The 19,327-nt window shown below is 36.0% G+C and overlaps 1 protein-coding gene across 3 annotated transcripts in view; it reads left to right on the plus strand.

Moving 5' to 3' along the window:
• The window catches only part of SPATA17 (spermatogenesis associated 17), a 190,897-nt gene that overhangs the window by 125,818 nt on the left and 45,752 nt on the right, over positions 1-19,327 (plus strand). For all 3 annotated transcript variants that reach the window (XM_030868320.2, XM_060285188.1, XM_060285185.1), the window contains one exon: positions 13,656-13,791. In XM_030868320.2, the coding sequence (XP_030724180.1) occupies positions 13,656-13,791 (136 nt within the window). The remainder of the gene's footprint in view (positions 1-13,655; positions 13,792-19,327) is intronic.

The raw sequence follows: 19,327 nt of genomic DNA on the forward strand, positions 1-19,327 counted from the left end.
TTTCAGATAATGTTTTCTTAACAATTCAACTTTTATTTGTAACTCTTCCATTTATTTTAATTACTAGCACAGTGTGCAACATTTATTAATCAGCAGAGCCTTTTTAAGTTAAAATACTAAATTAGCTAACCCCATTAACACAGAATACTCCAAACAAGCAGTAATAGGAGAGGTAGTTGCTGTGCAAATCGTATTATACATGCGGGTGCTCTAGGGCACAGTTAAGCATGATTACCCTCTTTTGATCCAGTATTCCTCTGTCTCTCCCAGCTAATTTCCAGTGGAAATTTACAAAGTACTGCCTTCATTTTTCCAGCTTAATTTTTCTAATGAAGTTCTGGTACTTTATAACACTAGGGATACAGATAATAAGCCTGTGTGTAATTAAGAATTTCTAGAATTTGTCTACAAAAAAGCCCTTTATTACTTTGGCTCTACAGTGAGAACTGTGCTCTCTTTTTGTCCACTGTTTCCTTGAAAAAGATGGCTTTTTAAATAACAGAATCCTAGCATTCTGTTCTCATAGACGTCTAAGTCTGAAGAAGTTTAAGACATACAACATCGACATAATGGTGATAACTTGGAATACTTTTACTGATTTTGTGAAAATATTACGCACACTTTTGGTGTATGCGATCAGACAATCATAAAAACACACTGTTAGTCTTTTTAGTTAGACTTTTATCATTTTCTAATAATTCTTCCTAATACAATGGCTAACATATTCTAAGTAAAGTTTTGCCAATTAACTATTGGTCCATTTACGAGGCCTGTGGAATTTCCTTTGTAAAAGAAAGATGCTCATTCTGTGCCGTACTCATATTCTTCTATTGGTATGGCATTTATACATCCCAGTCTTCGCTGTTTCAATTTAGAGTTCAAAAGTATGTTGGGGGTCAGAAGAGACTTGAAGGCTGAACAGAAGTTTGCCAGGCGAAGCAAGGAGGGTGACACCAAGGATGTTGCCTGGACAAAGCCACCTCTTTGTCAACGAGTGCATAGCTCACGTGGGTTTCAGTTTGCCTTCTGAGGTATCTAGCGAAGCTTAGTTCAGAGCTTTGGTACCTCATGCAAAGTGGCAGAGGTGAGAGGGAAAGTATAGGTGGACCCAAGAGTATAAAGGGCCATGTGTACCATGATAAAGTGTTTGGACTTTACCATATAAAACATGGTGTAGAACCATCACTGAGTTTTAATCACTGGAGTGAAAGCGTCAGTTATCTTAGAAATATCACTCTACTAGCTATGTCCATGGTAAAGACATGGGAGTCACAGCAGTTAAGGTACTGCTGCCATAGTCCAGTTCGGAGATAAAGAGGACTCGCAATAGAACAAGGATAGTGGTAGTGGAAGGAAAGAGAAAGGCTGACAAACTGCTTTATAGGTAGAATCCTATAAACCCTAAACCAGAAATAGGGGCCAGCGTGGTATGGTGTGGATGGGTGGTCAGGGGCATAGATGCATTTAGGATCACTATCTTAGGGCTTTCTTCATTGCTAAGAACAAAGATCCATTCACGGTAACTCAAGTAAAGGGTGTGTTTGAAAGATCCATTGAAGAACCTTATAGAAATCTAAGGAACCAAAGAAAAACTGCACTAAGGTGACTCTTGAGGGCTGGAAAGGCCTGGTTTTCTCCCTCTAGTGGCACCTCCACTTTTCTCTGTACTTCTGCTTCCTGTTTTCTTTCTACTGACTGGCTTTATCTACTGCCTCACCGTTTCTTGCCCATAAATCTTCAGCCTGCCCTTAGTTACCCTGGCCACCCCAGGCCTGATTCAGTGTAACCTTCCAGCTCTAGAACCCACAGCTAATTCTGCCTTTCAGTTCAGGAGAATCTGTTCTGCTCAATTTATCTTATCAAACTGGTCCACACAAGCTGTAGGCTTGAAACACAATTGATACTTAACAAATATGTGTTAAGTTAATGGACATGTGCTGTTAACATATGAATGGATCACAACTGTGGTCAGGGGACGGTATGTCACATTATATCAAATACAGTGTCTTATGAAAGTATAACCAGGAGCGAGCAAGGATTTCCTCCGATTGAGAAGTGCAGAGGCAGGGGTTCCTCTAGTGCCTTGATAGCTTTGGAGTGAGGTGACTGGTCAGATAGTGATGTCCTTACTTAATAAAAAAAAAATGTAAGAAGAACTATTGTCTTGATAGGGTGGAGGTTTGGGATATGAGTTTAATTTGGGGGCAGCTCTATTTGAGATACCTATTGTATATCCAGGTAGATATTCCTAGTGAGCATTTGAAAATACTGGTCTTGAGTTAAAGAATAACACTGTATATAGAGATAAAAATTTAGAAATCATCAGAGGTGATAGTTAAAAGCTTGGTGGGGGGAAAAATCTCCCAGGGAGAAACTAGAGAGAGAAAAGATTAAGCACAGATTCCTGGGAGTTGCTTTAATGTCAGGGCAGTGATTCTTAATTAGGTCGCTTATCTATATCACCTTGAGGTTTAAAATTATATACATATGCACTCCTTAGTCTCAACCACACATATTTTGACTCAGTAGGCATATGGGTTTGACATATATGCCTAAGTGATTCTAATGCCCAGTTCTGGTTAAGATAAGAGTCATTAATTCAAGGTATCAGCAGAAAATGATGAGTCAGTCAGGAAACTGAGAAAGCAAGGAAGAGTACCAGGAGGTATTTTGCAAATCAAGGGAGAAGGGAATTCGCTACAAGGACTGGACTCTGCTTGATGCAGCGTTCAAGTTGAATGAGGACTGAAAAGAATGCATCAGATTTGGCGGTTGGGAAGTCATTCATCCATAGCTTTTGCTTTCTCCTTTATCACCTAGCTCTTATTTCTACCACATTCTTGAGGATATCATAAGAGAGCTTGTCAAATTCTTTGCCAAACTTCAGATATATGATGTTTAAAATTTTACTTTACCTGTGGTGATGATATATTTTTCTTTATATGTATTTATTTATATATAAAATATTTTAATTTATATTTTTAAATGTATATTTAATTTTAAAATGTAAAATATCAAAATATAGACATATTAAAATAAAATAGTACCAGTATCATATACACACATATATTGGCCCACTTTTCTAGAATTTAATTTTATTTTAATATTCCATTTTAGAATCTTGCTGAAATTAACATCAGATTAAGCCACCTATATGTTATAGAATCTATATTCTTCTGCTTTTAGACTAATTTTGGTATATATTTGGTACATTCATAAGGTCTTAAGAATAACTAATGATGATTTGGTGATCTCATCCAAAGATCTAATTTGAGATACAGTATATCTTATAGAGACCTTGAAATCATTGGGTAGGCGCTCATTTATAAATTCTAAACCAGAGGTTACAAACTAGTGGCTTCTGAGTTGCATACAGCTTCCATGTATGTTATATTTGGACCCCTTAGTTTTCTAAAAATTAAATTGATTGAAAAATTAAAAATTGATTAAAACATTAGAAAAGGTAATTATATCTTTTAAAAATCCAGATTTTCTGGCTTATATTAAGAATTAAGAGATCTGGAAACAGCAGGCCTCCAGTCTCCTATGGCAACAAACTGATTAAAGCTTGCATTCTTAGTTTTTACATCTGACTTAATATGTGTTACCTGCCTGGCCTTTCCAGACACAGACATTGGAGACCCTTGTTCCAGATGATAAGCTCCTCGAGGAAGAGCCCAGGATTTATGCAGTATGCTTAGCACCATACTTGGCAAGCAGTAAGCGGTCAACAGCTCTTTTTACATATTGAGCTTGAGCTTGAACTAGTTTTGTTTGTTTTGTTTTAATCTATCTGATCACCAAAATCATTCTCGTTGCAAGAGAAATCAAGCAAGAGGAAATGAATTCAAGTGTGATTTCTCTTTGATCTTTTTTTTTTTTAACATCTTTATTGGAGTATAGTTGCTTTACAGTGTTGTGTTAGTTTCTGCTTTATAACAAAGTGAATCAGTTATACATATACATATGTCCCCATACCTCTTCCCTCTTGTGTCTCCTTCCCTCCCACCCTCCCTATCCCACCCCTCCAGGCGGTCACAAAGCACCGAGCCCATATCCCTGTGCCATGCGGCTGCTTCCCACTAGCTATCTACCTTACGTCTGTTAGTGTATATATGTCCATGCCACTCTCTTGCTTTGTCCCATCTTTGATCTTTATTAACACCGCACTAACAGTTCGCGTAATAGGGCAGCCTTTACTTCCTCTTCTCTTTTTCTTAGAACAGCATTTTCCAAACTGTGTCTCTTGAACTCTAGTCTGGAAGATGTTAATGAGTTTCTGTCAAATAAACTTGGGAAAAATTATATTTGAAACGTTTAAACTTTTTTTTTTGGCATTTACAGGGCTTCTCCGTCTCAAGTATATTTTTATTTAGTGTGACCTTCAAAAAGGGGACATATAATGTATAGCATTTTGCAAGCTCATTTATTCAACAAATATTACAGCCTAATATGTGCCAGGCACTGTATTAGGTACTAAGGACAAAGCAATGAACAACATTGCAAAGGTTTCCTGGCATCGTAGAGCTAGTGGCATGATTGGCCATGGAATCCCCTTATCCACAGACCATGGTTTGGAATATGCTGCTCTACATTTGATTTTTCTTAGCAATTTTATTTTTTTTAGTTTCAGCTTATTTCATTCTGCTTAAGAATAATTTGTGCAAGTGTTTCCCACAGCCTTATTTTTCTCCTTAATTTTGTTCTTCATGTCAATTACACAAGTCCTTAACATACCTGAGCTTAAAACATTTAAAGTTGTAAATGGACTGCTAAAAGAAGAACCTGAATGAATGCTACTTAGCTGGGGCATTCAAATTCAGTATCTTTCAGCAGAAATTTTTTTTTTGGTGAGTTTTCCACAATCAACTAGAGGAAAGTAAGGTCAACTCTGATATGTATCGGAAAGTTGTTGCACAGCTGTAATGAAATTACTGAATCAGCGTGCCTGGAGATTGTTAATAATAATAATAATAACATATCCAGGGAATACTAGTCCTCTTAAGCTAAAAAAAATGTAAGGAGGGCAAAATATGTCTTTCCATTTAAATTTAGGAGCTTGTAATATAAGCTCACTGTCTAGCTGAACAGATAGTCTTGTCATTTGCATTCTTAATATTTAAATATTATGTTGCCATAGGTATTCTTTATATTTAAATACTATATTTATATCACCACCCTAGGGGAGAGGTTTGTGTTATTGATACTGCTGCTTAAAAAGTTTGAGTTTTAAACTTCTGCTGTGAATTCTACTCTAAGTATGAAATACTTTATGTATTGAATAGTTATAGCAATGTTTATATGAAAATCTCAATGAAACCTGTTTTCATCCATAAATGAAGTCTAATTCCTATTTCAACTTGTTGTCATTTTATGAACATCTCTTAACCAAAATTCTACTCAAATAAAACATCTTGATAGATGAGTAGACTATGTTTTGAAATCCCCCTATTGGTATTAATGAGCTGTATATTAGATTTATCTGGAAATTTGGATTGTTAATACATATAGCAAAAACACCTTTTATTTCTCATATTGAAGGTAATAAAAAGAGACTTTTTATTTGCTAAGTTTATTCTAAAACATATTATTCTGTATTAAAAAGGAAAAAAAAATTCAACATTTTATGGCCCATTTTAATGAATTGGACAGTTGACCTGATTTTTTTCAGATGGCTAAAATTATTTAATATTTATATTTTCCAGTTTTATTGAGATATAATTGACATATTGCACTGTCCAGCACAATGGTTTCACTTATATATATCATGAACTGTGTATATATTTATTATTAATTCATTATATTAAGTCAGTATTCATTATGAATTATACTACAAGTTTAAAATATATCTCATCCTATTTCAAATATAATTAACACAAATAATTTGTATATTTCCAGTTGTGTGGTTTTTCAAAATGTTTTGTCTTAAAAGAAATGCTACAACTGGTTAATGAGAACTAAGTCATCTGACAATGAGACTAGAAATGAACTGGTTTTAATTCAGCCCTCAAAACATTAAATTTACTATTTTCTATATTATAATAATGATTAAAATATTAGAATCTAATAAAATATGTAATTTTTGAGCAGGTGTACTTTTATGATAACATGAAAGTTTTTTGTTTGTTGATTAGTAGATTAAATCAACTTCCTTTGTTCATATTTTCTCTTCTGATTCTTTCATCAACTCTTTTCAAACTTCTATACCTAGGTGTCCTTGCTTGTCGAATTAAGTTTTGTAGAGCAGAGGGAATTGCCTCTGGAATTAAGAGAATTGCTTTCCCTTAATTAGCCCATAGTGGATTTTTTTCCCCTCCTGTTCTCCTTTTTTATACCCCATTTAAATAACTGCTCTATTTTGAGCATTACAAAACTCTTAATCCTTGCTGCTCCTTTTGCAAGTATTTTATTTTATTTTATTTTTAATAAATTTATTTATTTTTATTTTTGGCTGCATTGGGTGTTCGTTGCTGCGGGGCTTTCTCTAGTTGAGGCGAGCAGGGGCTACTCTGTTGAGGTGCGCGGGCTTCTCATTGTGGTGGCTTCTTTTGTTGCGGAGCACGGGCTCTAGGCACATGGGCTTCAGTAGTTGTGGCTCGCGGACTTAGTTGCTCCACGGCATGTGGGATCTTCCCGGACCAGGGCTCGAATCCGTGTCCCCCGCATTGGCGGGCGGATTCTTAACCACTGTGCCACCAGCGAAGCCCGCAAGTATTTTAGGTAGAGCTTTTCAGCAGAGATCCTGGAGTGAATCCCAGTACGGACTCCTGTATCCCGTTTAGGCGTGTCTGCCCTCCCAGTGTTGTTAATGATTGGAACGAGACAGGTTGCTCATAGCCCAAGATCTCTATTAACGCAGCTTGTGATTTCTTCAGCATGTTCTACAGTTCTGCTGTAAGAACAACAAAAAATAATTGGCATGTTTTGCATTCTGTGTAGCATATACAATAAAACAGATAATTGATTTTTCGGAGAGATTCTTTGGTCATTTATTACCTCAGTAGTTAAGAAACAATAGCATCTTCTGGGACTTCCCTGGTGGCGCAGTGGTTGGGAGTCCGCCTGCCAATGCAGGGGACACAGGTTCGAGCTCTGGTCTGGGAAGGTCCCACATGCTGCGGAGCAACTAAGCCCGTGCGCCACAACTACTGAGCCCGTGCTCCGCAACAAGAGAAAGCCCACGCGCAGCAATGAAGACCCAACGCAGCCAAAAATAAATAAATAATAAAAAAAAGAAAGAAAGAAACAAGAGCATCTTCGAGTCACTCTTAAGGTAGAAGCAAACTACAATTTGAACATATGAAATTCAATTATTCAAATATGAAGACGGTAAAATTCATATGACTTTATTTGTTCTGCTATCATCTCATTACATTTTATTGTCCATGAAGTGTAGGAGGTTTCCAAACTCGAAGACGAAATCATTTTATACGCAGTCTGAGATGATGGACAAGTATTTATTTTTGTTTCTTTTTTCCCCAAACGGAAAGAGTGAATGTGTTGAAGAATCCTGTATTTATTTTCGAGTTCATAAGTAAGAAAAGAAACCTCTTCCAGTAAAAAGATGGAAAATGTCAGACATGTTTGGTATCAAAGGATCACAAGGCATCCAATTTAGCAACAGAGTTTTAGAGAGAGGAATGTGGTAATGGGCTCTCCTTCCTCCATCCCCAGTGTTTATTAGCCTTCGTCATGCTATGATCAAGTCCACCCTCAGGGAGGGGGCCACACAGAGCCCCAGTGATGTTACAGTTTGGCAATAGTATCTGTGAGGAAAGGATAAAGTAACTGAGGATAATATTCCACAGAGATGTTAAGAAAGCTAAGACTGCTGAAGCTTCTTTACCTGTTCTGATAGGAGTCAGTATAAGCACCCTATGAAGAGCATTCTTCCCATTTTCAAGGCCAATGAGCTCCATACTTCTAACACCCCACATGTGGGTTCCAAGCTTTTACCTCTCAGCCTGTACTCATACCGGTCCCCTACTTTTACATCTTCCTTCTCAATTTTCATTTCGGCCTAATGCAGTCTGACCCATTTGTTAAAACTCAGGTTAGATATTGTCCCCGGTGCTTTCTGTTCCCGTACTCTTTTGTTTTTTCTTTATCAGAACGCTTTGCTTCCCCACCCTGCTACACCCCCTGCTTTATATTGGCGTAGTTATTTGTCTTTTTCCCTCATTAGATTTTAAGGGTCTTAGGGTGAGGCTTCTGCTTATTCATCTTTTTTATATCTGCAGTGTCTAAACACAATGTTACTGAGCATAGTTATTTAAGACATATGTGGTGGATTGAATTAACTATGAATTAAGTCCCCTAGTGATTATTATATACCTACTATTTGCTTATCTGATACAGGCCCAGAGCTGAGTATCCATTTCCTTATCATAAGGAGCTGCCTCTAGGGGAAGCTGACATCTCCCTTGGGTTCCCCTGCTCTCTTCTTCTCCCCCATCCACTCCCTCTTCAGCTCAAGGAGGGAGCATGCTACTCCTTGGGGGGGACCCGTCCTATGCAGGGCCACATTCCATGAGGTCTACCTCGCTCCAGAGTTTCTCTTGACCTCCTCAGACTAGTAGTCAGGTGCTGGCCTGGAGTTGCTCTCAGTGGGGAGAATCCTTAGCCGTCCCACCTTTTCCTTTTTTGGCCAGTGGTTAAAGAGGAAGGCTCTTCTCCCCGGAGGAACATCTGTCTCTTATCACACCTTTGATTTTTGCTGGCTGTTAAGACTCAGGGCAAAACGGAGAGCAGTCCCCACATTTGAAAGGGGTGGATTACACACTCTGTTTTAAATTTGGGGGCAAACTCACTCCAGTTTGCTCTTTTTCCTGCCTCTATCCTAGGCAAAAAGACTTATTTGCATGCTGTGCATAATTCATTGGAGAATTTATTGTGATCTGGAGTAAAATTCCTAACTTGTAATAAGGTACCCTTTATCCTGCTTTGTGCTTAATACATATATTTCACTAGAAGCCCTTTAACAGAGAGAGGGCTGTTCTAGGACATGTTTGAAACCTGAACAGGTATTTGAGACTTGTTCCATAGCTATGTATCTCGATATCTATGAATCGTTATCTCCATGTCCAGTTTGAAATGATTTACCTAAGTCAGAATTCGTTGTGGCTTGGATAACTACCCTATTGGGCAATCAATATATAATATATATGGAGAAAAATATTTAGCAATTTATGAAGATCGGTAATATATTTCTATGCATAGTTTCCATGGGCAATCTCATCTTCACTATAAAGCTGTTCACGATCTCCTTTGCTTCCTTCATAAAGAACTCAATTTTCTAGTTATGTTGAACCCCTTTCCGTTTCTTCAGCATCCCTTTTCATGCTCTAACTCACCTCCATATCTTTGTGTATGTTGTTTCTTCTGTCTAAAATAGTCTTCACCAGCTTCTTAACTTGACTAACTCTACATGTCTAGTACACAGCTCTGACATACATGGTCTGGGAAGACAGCTTTTCCATGCCCCGCCCCGCAACTCCCTGCCAGTAACCACCCCCACATGCATATATATGTGCATGTTACAAGCACATATGCGTATATAAATAAACCTTCCTCTGTGTCCTAATTGCCTCTTGTGCATGTATGTATCACAAAACCAACACATTCTACTGTGTTGTCTCATTCTCCACCCCCTGTTATAAGGTGAATTCCTTTTAGGTATACTGCATCTTCCAGCATTAAATCCCAGTGTTTTTCAAAGTGTTTAGTATATAAAAGCATTTCATTTAATGTTTGTTTAATGAATAAATATTAAGAGAGTAGAGAAATTAGTGTGGGTTGGAGTAGGACGATTAGGAAGCTGGGTGTTAAGCCAGATTTTGAAAGATAAGTAGTACTTGGATCAGTATTTCAGTAAGAGGAAGATGGACAAAGGCAGAGCTGGGATAGAAAGACAGGAATGAAGGAAACAGAGAAAGAATGAAGGAAGGGAAGGAGGGAGGGAGGGAGGAAGGAGAATGACATCAAAAGACGTCAGGTAAGGAGTGGTAGGAGATTGAAGAGACCCAGTGTATTCTAAGAAGCCTGACTGCTGGGCTGAAGAATGTAGGTTTGAATCAATAGGTAATAGGGTTCCGTAATTGGAGATTTGAAGTATCTGGCAGTGAAATAAATAGGTTGGAGGAAAACCTAGAATTATGAGTGACAGTAGTAGGACTATAAACAAAAAGGAGGGGGGGATGAAAGTTAATAAAGAAAACAAAGATAAGTGTAATTTGTTAGTCTTCTTATTTGGAAAATAATATTAAGTATATTAATACTCAAAGAATAAAGACTTTATATTTGCAGTGGACTTACTTTCCCTGAAGCTAATTGGTTAATTTTAATTTTTGCTTCCTGAGACCCCTACCAATTCTTCTCTAACTCTGCAGACATTCAAGTACTGACTTGTTTGTATATATCACTGTATCTCCACATTGAATTTAAGAATTTCTGCCAGACCTGTATCTCTGATGAGATTTTAAAAATTAACAGGCAAACCCATATCATCTTCTTCTTTAATGTGATGTTCAGTTAATTGAAAAGTATGCACTGCAAGCGTAAAGCATATCTGAATATATATTTAAAACTGGTAAAGATACCATTTTAAAAGTAAAATTGACCATTATATAAACTTTTGATTGTAAACTCAATTGATTTCTAGGGTTTTCATAGCTGTTTATACTTTTATAGAGCAAATTCTATTTGAGAATTAAATAATTTCTTCTGAATTTGAAGACAAATTTTAAAATATTATTTATAAAACATCTAAATATTTTTCAATGTATATACATATATACACATACATGTGTGCACTTAAGAATATGCATTACATGTTACCTTAATGAAACATTATGGCTCAATGAAATTAATATTAATTCATGTGCAGGGAAATACCTAGTCTTGCGGCCTTGTCTTCTCAGCCATCCAGTCCCTTGAGAAAGCAAATTTTGTTCAGACACAAAAGAAAAATGTACTATTAAAATGCAATTCAGAAGTGATAAAAAGTTTAAGTACAGCAGCCAGCTTACAGCACCTCCTCTGTATACTCAGGGACATTGGGGCCACATTAATTTTTTGTATGTGTGATGTCCATCCCATGTGCAAATTAGCACTGGAAGGACCATAATCTGTCTTAAATGAGAGCTCTTTTCTCAAGAGCATATATAATACATGCCTGTGTAATTTTGTATAATTCAAAGCTCTGTGTTCTGTTTATTTTTTATCTTAAATAGGCTTAGAGAATATTTTCTTAGGAAAAATAGTTAAAAGGAGTTCCTTAATAAACATTAAAAAGAAATTGTAGAGAGGTGTGAAAATTGATGAAATAACACCACATTTCCTAAGCTTATTATTTTTTAAACAAATTTATGAATATAATGGCAATTTTTTTTTCAATTTAACCGAGATTTTTGAAAAGGCCCCTTCTTTGTCTTAATTAAATGAGATAATATATGTGAAAATATCGGTATATGCTCAATAAATTTGTTGAACCTCAACTTTATTGTTTCAAAGTCTGAATTTCAAAATATTTTTCTGGGCAGAATATTTAATTTAGCTGTATATATTTATTTCCCAGAGCTTGCTGTTTCCCTCTAAATGTTTCTTGTATTTAAATCAGGATCTAGCTCTAATTTCTTTGACACCATGTCTCCATTGATTATATTAATTAGAATTTTCTGACGTTTGCTCCTGTTTCCTATATGTTTCCTCTAGGTTATCTTTTATGTTTAGATATATGTCTTTCTTTCATGTTGGTAGTTTCCCCAGTTGGTAATCTATTCTTAAATTCATATTAAAAAGGAGACTCTAAAAATCGGTTTAAAAAGTTTATTTGTGTGCGAGAGTGGCTTTTTGACTGATAGACTTTGTTGCACTGTGATATGACCTTTTAGTTAAGAGATCTCCAAATGTTGATATTTGAAGTTGTTTCTCTGGGCGCTCTCAGTATCTTTTGAGATGATACAATTACTCTTCTGAAATCTGTTAGTCCAGTTCCCAGGTTACTTCGAGATGAGCAAGGGAAGATTTCAATGAGTAGTCTTTGAATTGAAATTCATATATTCCATTTGGTGCCTCACTCTGGCCTTCCGTGGTTCCTGCTTTCCCTGAGACCAGAGCTCTCCAGTATAAAGTTTTCTGAGGATACACTATTTTTTTTGGATACATGGACTGAGAGAGGAACCTGGGTATTTAATTATTCATGGCATAGGTTTTTCACCTGTCTTCAGCCTTATTCTTCACTCTCACCCACTGCAGTAACTTCTAGACTCTTCCAGGATTCTGCAGGACTAATGGCTTCATTTCCCTTTGGCCTCTCCCTCTTCTGGAACTTAGATTTCAGTTTTTAAATTTTCTCTCTGCTTTCCACCTGCCAAAATGTTAGCATTTTCATCTTCTATTTCTTCTCTTTTGTCCTCTTTCTTGTGAGTTTACAAAGTTTTTTATTCCTTTACTTTTATTTCAGAAAGTTTTGATGAGGGATTAAACAATTCATCAGGTTACACTAAAGATACATCACAATCTTAGTTGTCCTGTGAGAGTTTAAAATTTTCATTTTTTATGTTGATCAAAATAACATTAAAAGTAATGATGATGGTGATGATGATGGTGATGATGATGGTGGTGGTGATGATGATGATGGTGATGATGGTGATGATGATGATTATGATGGTGATGATGGTGATGATGATGGTGATGATGGTAATGGTGGTGGTGGTGGTGATGATGATGGTGATGGTGGTGATGATGATGATAATGGTAATCGTGGTGGTGGTGGTGGTGATGATGGTGGTGATGATGACAATGATGGTGGTGATGGTAATCGTGGTGGTGGTGGTGGTAATGATGATGGCGATGGTGGTGATGATGATGATAATGGTAATGGTGGTGGTGATGATGATGATGGTGATGGTAATGGTGGTGGTGGTGGTAGTGATGATGATAATGATGGTGATGATGATGGTGATAATGATGATAATGATGATAATGAGAGCTACAACAATAAGCTCCTTCTACTTTAGCACCCCCATTATTTATTGAAGACTTACTGTTTTCAGCCTCCATGTAAAGTTTTGTATATATTAAGCTGTTCATTCTTTCCAATTTCCCTATAATTAAAATCTTTTACAGGTCAGGCAACTTGCATGAGGGAACACAGGTAGCAAGGCAAAGCTAAGATGTGAATATAGGTCTGACTAACTCAAAAGGGTCATTAGCTATAACCTGTACCAAACTGTCTTTATTTTTTGGGTAAATTAAGATTTGAAGAACCCCATTTCAATAAGAGTTGCCAGTGCTGGCCATCCTTTTCATCTGGGGACTACCATCTTAAAGTTAAGGGCATTTTTATTTACATGATGTTTTGAATTATTTGGCATAATTAATTAATAAATTTATTATTTAACATTTTCTATATTTAGAAAATATTTGAGGCTCACAAAAATTCTGTGAAGTTTTAGTACCTCCACTTGCAGAATAAGAAATGAAGATTCATAGAAGTTAGTCACAGAGATAGTCAGTGGCAGAGACTGAAGCGAAAACCTGGTATTCTGATTCCAAGCCATGTATTATTTTCACTGTAATTTACTACTTCTTATTTTTTTTAATCAAATGTCTCTAGAAATAAAATTAAGACTATTACCTAAATGTTCTTTCAGGTTTTTGCCATTTTCTTCCTACCATAAAAATAAAAAGTACATCCCGACAATGCATTTATCAAGCAAGTATGGTCCTGATGCTTATGGAAGTCAACATTTCCGAGATGAAAATCCTAAGAAATGGATCTGTGACAAGGTGAGTTGATGCAACATTAAAAAGAAAGTAGTGTTTCTTTTAAAAGGCTAAAAATATACACTGATTATAGCAAATATAAATATTCTCATTACAACTAACACCTTCATGGTTACAAAATTATTTATAGCTATTTTATGTGAAGATAGTGCTGCTTACTATGTCAGTAAAAGATTTAAGTTTTTCGTGGGTTTTGGTTTTTTTTTGATGTTGTGTTCTTGTGTTTTATGGTTCAGCTACCCTCTGATCAAATGGCATGGATCATTAGCTTTGGCAAAGCCAAGTAGGGTCAGAGTCTGAATCTGTGGAATAGAGTTAAGCTAACTCTCAGGCAGGGAGATCAGTGCTTTCCTGCTTTCTCTCAATCTCTGTGTGTATGTAGATAGGTAGGTAGGTAGGAAGGAAGAGAGGGAGGGAGGGAGGGAGGAAGGAAGGGAGGGAGGGAGGGAGATATATGTGATATCCTATCTATATATATATGTGGTATAGAAAAGAAAAAAGCAAATATTTATTTTCTGATTCCAGAATTATAGTTGCTAGCACTTAAATGAAAATTTCTAGATTGCGTAAACACTCACATGTCTTACACTATAGGAGGTAAAGAGGAAAGTTCTTACTATGTGTTTAACCTATTGTCTAGCAGTTAGAAACTCAAACTTATTCATGCTAAAATTATACAGATAAAATGAAGTAGGCAGTGATTTTCTGGAAGGGGTTAGGGCTCTTGAGTTCCATATACTACCAGGCCTATTCCTATTAATCGTCTGTCAATGAGGATTTATTCATTTACACACAGTCTCCTACCAAAAGGATTTAAGGCACCTTATCAAATGGCAAATACAGCACAGGTCATATTCTAGAAATTTAAATAAGGGGAAATGATCTTAGATGAGAAGAGTGGCTGTGCACACAAAATAAAGGGGGACTATGAGTATGGTGGGAAGTGACTTAGGAATTGCAGCATGTGTGTGGCAAAGACAGAGAGAACACAAGTTGCAGAGGCATCCTCACTATTCAAGAGGAAAAGATACATTAGACCCTTAAGGGAAACAAGATCTTTCTCTACCAAATTCTAAGAAAATTTCTTTTTTTAAGGACATTTTAAATATAGGAATGTCAAAGGGAACTCGTGCTGGGGAGTAACTTGGATTCTTTGGAAAGTGCCTTTTTCTTTTACAGCTACTAAGTCTTTTATTATTTTTTTAAAATGGTCTTCTAAAACACTAAATAGTAATTCCATGGCATAAGAAATACAAGGAGTAGTTCAGTCTGGTCCACTGATTGAAAAACCTAAAAGTTGATAACAATATTATTTCATAAAAATCCATGGTAAGACTATTCTAGGCATTTGTTTTTACCTAATATGCAACCATTCAGAATATGGGTTTAATATGATTTTTAAACTATTTAATTTTGTATTTTGAATGTACATAATGTGATCTACCTCTCATTTTTCTATTTGATGTAAAGTTTTGTGGGGTTTTTTTTTTTTGCTGTTATGCCCTCACCATCCTATTTAATTCAAGGAAATTCTCATTTCTTTAAAATGTAAATGACTTACCTACCTTAGGACATCAAGCTACTTCAGAGTGAGAAAAATCCTTGTGCCAATGTTTCTTTCCTAAAATAATACAGTACTTTTTGGTTTTATGCAACAGGTTCATTCATATATTTTTACATATTCCAAGACTATGCATTTATCTAACTGAAGTAAGCAACTTGCAGAAATTCTCAGATACTCACTAAAAAAAAAATGTTTATTTTGTTCTTTTGGAGGAATCATTGTGTGCCTCTATATACGTTTAGAAAGTACACATACTTGAAAAGTTAATGACAAATAATTGTTCTTGCAGACCCTGAAAACTAAGAGAAAAAGTGTAGGGATTCTTTATGTCTTAATAAATCATTAATCCACTTGCAGAAAACCACGTAGAAAAATATTAAATACAAATTTAAATTTCTCCCTCCCCTCCTCATATCCTTCTTCCCCCTTCTTCTGATCTCTTAAAATAACCATATTAGATGAACAAATTATTCCTGTGTTGCCAATAGAGTCTACAAAGTATAAGGGTAGTCATTCTATTGTTTACATGAAAATATTTTATGTTTTGATTTGCTGAAAGCGATTTGGGTGAGACTTGTGCCCAATAAATAACTAAAAGCAGGCTTATTTTTCTTTATTTTATATAAAACTTTGTTTCTTGACCTTGGAGTTGTGAGACCATCACTTACTCATATTAGTAGATGAAGAATAGTTTTAGTGAGTTGTTGAGTTCAAAATGTTGGAGAAGGAAAACACTGGTGTAGTTTTATGCTTCTATTGGAAGATGGACTATTTACAAATATTTAAATGCAAATAAGATTTAGTTCAATGCAGTAGATTCACTTCAGCCAAGAAACAGCTCAATTAAATACATTTGGTTCCTGATCTCCACCCTTTCCATCATGTTTTAAGAGTGTCTGCCTGAAGAATTTTCTTTCTCTTCTGTCATCTTTAAGCATGGAGGTTATAATTTCCAGATGATTTGCTACACAACTGGGATAAAGGGTATCAGTTGAGAGAAAAATCATGTTTGCTTTCTCTAACCGCATTCACATTACATCAATTAATAATCAAATAGTACTTAATATTTTGTATTATTTTTAATTTTATTAATATGAAGAACACTATACAAAGACATCACAAAGTCAGCAGATTGCAAGCAAATAATATTACTTTTTCCCAAAATTATGAAAATCAATAATGAAAAATAATATATATATATCATTTTTTTAAACATCTTTATTGGAGTATAATTGCTTTACAATGGTGTGTTAGTTTCTGCTGTATAACAAAGTGAATCAGCTATACGTATACATATATCCCCATAACTCCTCCCTCTTGCGTCTCCCTCCCATCCTCCCTATCCCACCCCTCTAGGTGGTCACAAAGCACTGAGCTGATCTCCCTGTGCTATGCAGCTGCTTCCCACTAGCTATTTTACATTTGGTAGTGTATATATATCCATGCCACTCTCTCACTTCGTCCCAGCTTACCCTTCTCCCTCCCCATGTCCTCAAGTCCATTCTCTATGTCTGCATCTTTATTCCTGTCCTGCCCCTAGGTTCTTCAGAACCTTTTTTTTTTTTTTTTTTTTTTTTTTAGATTCCGTATGTATGTGTTAGCATATGGTATTTATTTTTCTCTTTCTGGCTTACTTCACTGTATGACAGTCTCTAGGTCCATCCACCTCACTACAAATAACTCAATTTCATTTCTTCTTACGGCTGAGTAATATTCCATTGTATATGTGTGCCACAGCTTCTTTATCCATTCATCTGTCAATGGACACTTAGGTTGCTTCCATGTCCTGGATGTTGTAAATAGAGCTGCACTGAACACTGTGGTACATGACTCTTTTTGAATTATGGTTTTCTCAGGGTATATGCCCAGTAGTGGGATTGCTGGGTCGTATGGTAATTCTATTTTTAGTTTTTTAAGGAACCTCCATACTGTTCTCCATAGTGGTTGTATCAATTTACATTTCCAAAAACAGTGCAATAGGGTTCCCTTTTCTCCACACCCTCTCCAGCATTTATTGTTTGTAGATTTTTTGATGATGGCCATACTGAATGGTGTGAGGTGATACCTCACTGTAGTTTTGATTTGCATTTCTCTAATGATTAGTGATGTTGAGCATCCTTTCAAGTGTTTGTTGGCAATCTGTATATCGTCTTTGGGGAAATGTCTATTTAGGTCTTCTGCCATTTTTGGATTGGGTTGTTTGCTTTTTTGATATTGAGCTGCATGAACTGCTTATAAATTTTGGAGATTAATCCTTTGTCAGTTGCTTCATTTGCAAATATTTTCTCCCATTCTGCGGGTTGTCTTTTTGTCTTGTTTATGGTTTCCTTTGCTGTGCAAAAGCTTTTAAGTTTCATTAGGTCCCATTTATTCTTTTCTCTTTTAATTTCCATTTCTCTAGGAGGTGGATCAAAAAGGTTCTTGCTGTGATGTATGTCATACAGTGTTCTGCCTATGTTTTCCTCTAAGAGTTTTATAGTATCTGGCCTTACATTTAGATCTTTAATCCATTTTGAGTTTATTTTTGTGTATGTTGTTAGGGAGTGTTCTAATTTCATTTCTTTACATGTAGCTGTCCAGTTTTCCCAGCACCACTTATTGAAGAGACTGTCTTTTCTCTTTTCTCCATTGTATATCCTTGCCTCCTTTGTCATAGATGAGTGGACCATAGGTGCGTGGGTTTATCTCTGGGCTTTCTATCCTGTTCCATTGATCTATCTTTCTGTTTTTGTGCCAGTACCATACTGTCTTGATTACTGTAGCTTTGTAGTATAGGCTGAAGTCTGGGAGCCTGATTTCTCCAGCTCCGTTTTTCTTTCTCCAGATTGTTTTGGCTGTTCGGGGTCTTTTATGTTTTCATACAAATTGTGAAATTTTTTGTTCTAGTTCTGTGAAAAATGCCATTGGTAGTTTGATAGGGATTGCATTGAATCTGTGGATTGCTTTGGGTAGTATAGTCATTTTCACAATATTGATTCTTCCAATCCGAGAACGTGTGTTTGTATCATCTTTAATTTCTTTCATCAGTGTCTTATAGTTTTCTGCATACAGGTCTTTTGTCTCCTTAGGTTGGTTTATTCCTAGGTATTTTATTCTTTTTGTTGCAATGGTAAATGGGAGTGTTTCCTTTATTTCTCTTTCAGATTTTTCATCCTTAGTGTATAGAAATACAAGTGATTTCTGTGCATTAATTTTGTATCCTACTACTTTACCAAATTCATTGATTAGCTTTAGTAGTTTTCTGGTGGCATCTTTAGGATTCTCTATGTATAGTATCATGTCATCTGCAGACAGTGACAGCTTTACTTCTTCTTTTCCAATTTGGATTCCTTTTATTTCTTTTTCTTCTGTGATTGCTGTGGCTAAAACTTCCAAAACTATGTTGAATAATAGTGGTGAGAGTGGACAGCCTTGTCTTGTTTCTGATCTTAGAGGAAATGGTTTCAGTTTTTCACTATTGAGAGTGATGTTGGCTGTCGGTTTGTCATATATGGTCTTTATTATGTTGAGTTAAGTAACCTCTATGCCTAGTTTCTGGAGGGTTTTTATCATAAACGGTGTTGAATTTTGTCAAAAGCTTTTTCTGCATCTATTGAGATGATCATATGGTTTTTCTCCTTCAATTTGTTAATATGGTTTATCACATTGACTGATTTGCATATATTGAGGAATCCTTGCATTCCTGGGAGAAACCCCACTTGATCATGGTGTATGATCCTTTTAATTGTTGTTGGATTCCGTTTGCTAGTCTTGTGGTGAGGATTTTTGCGTCTGTGTTCATCAGTGATATTGGTCTGTAGTTTTATTTATTTGTGACATCTTTGGTTTTGCTATCAGGGTGATGGTGGCCTTGTAGAATGAGTTTGGGAGTGTTCCTCCCTCTGCTATATTTTCGAAGGGTTTGAGAAGGATAGGTGTTAGCTCTTCTCTAAATGTTTGATAGAATTCGCCTGTGAAACCATCTGTTCCTGGGCT

The sequence above is a fragment of the Globicephala melas genome, chromosome 1 (genome assembly GCF_963455315.2).
Source record: "Globicephala melas chromosome 1, mGloMel1.2, whole genome shotgun sequence".
Lineage (NCBI taxonomy): Eukaryota > Metazoa > Chordata > Mammalia > Artiodactyla > Delphinidae > Globicephala > Globicephala melas.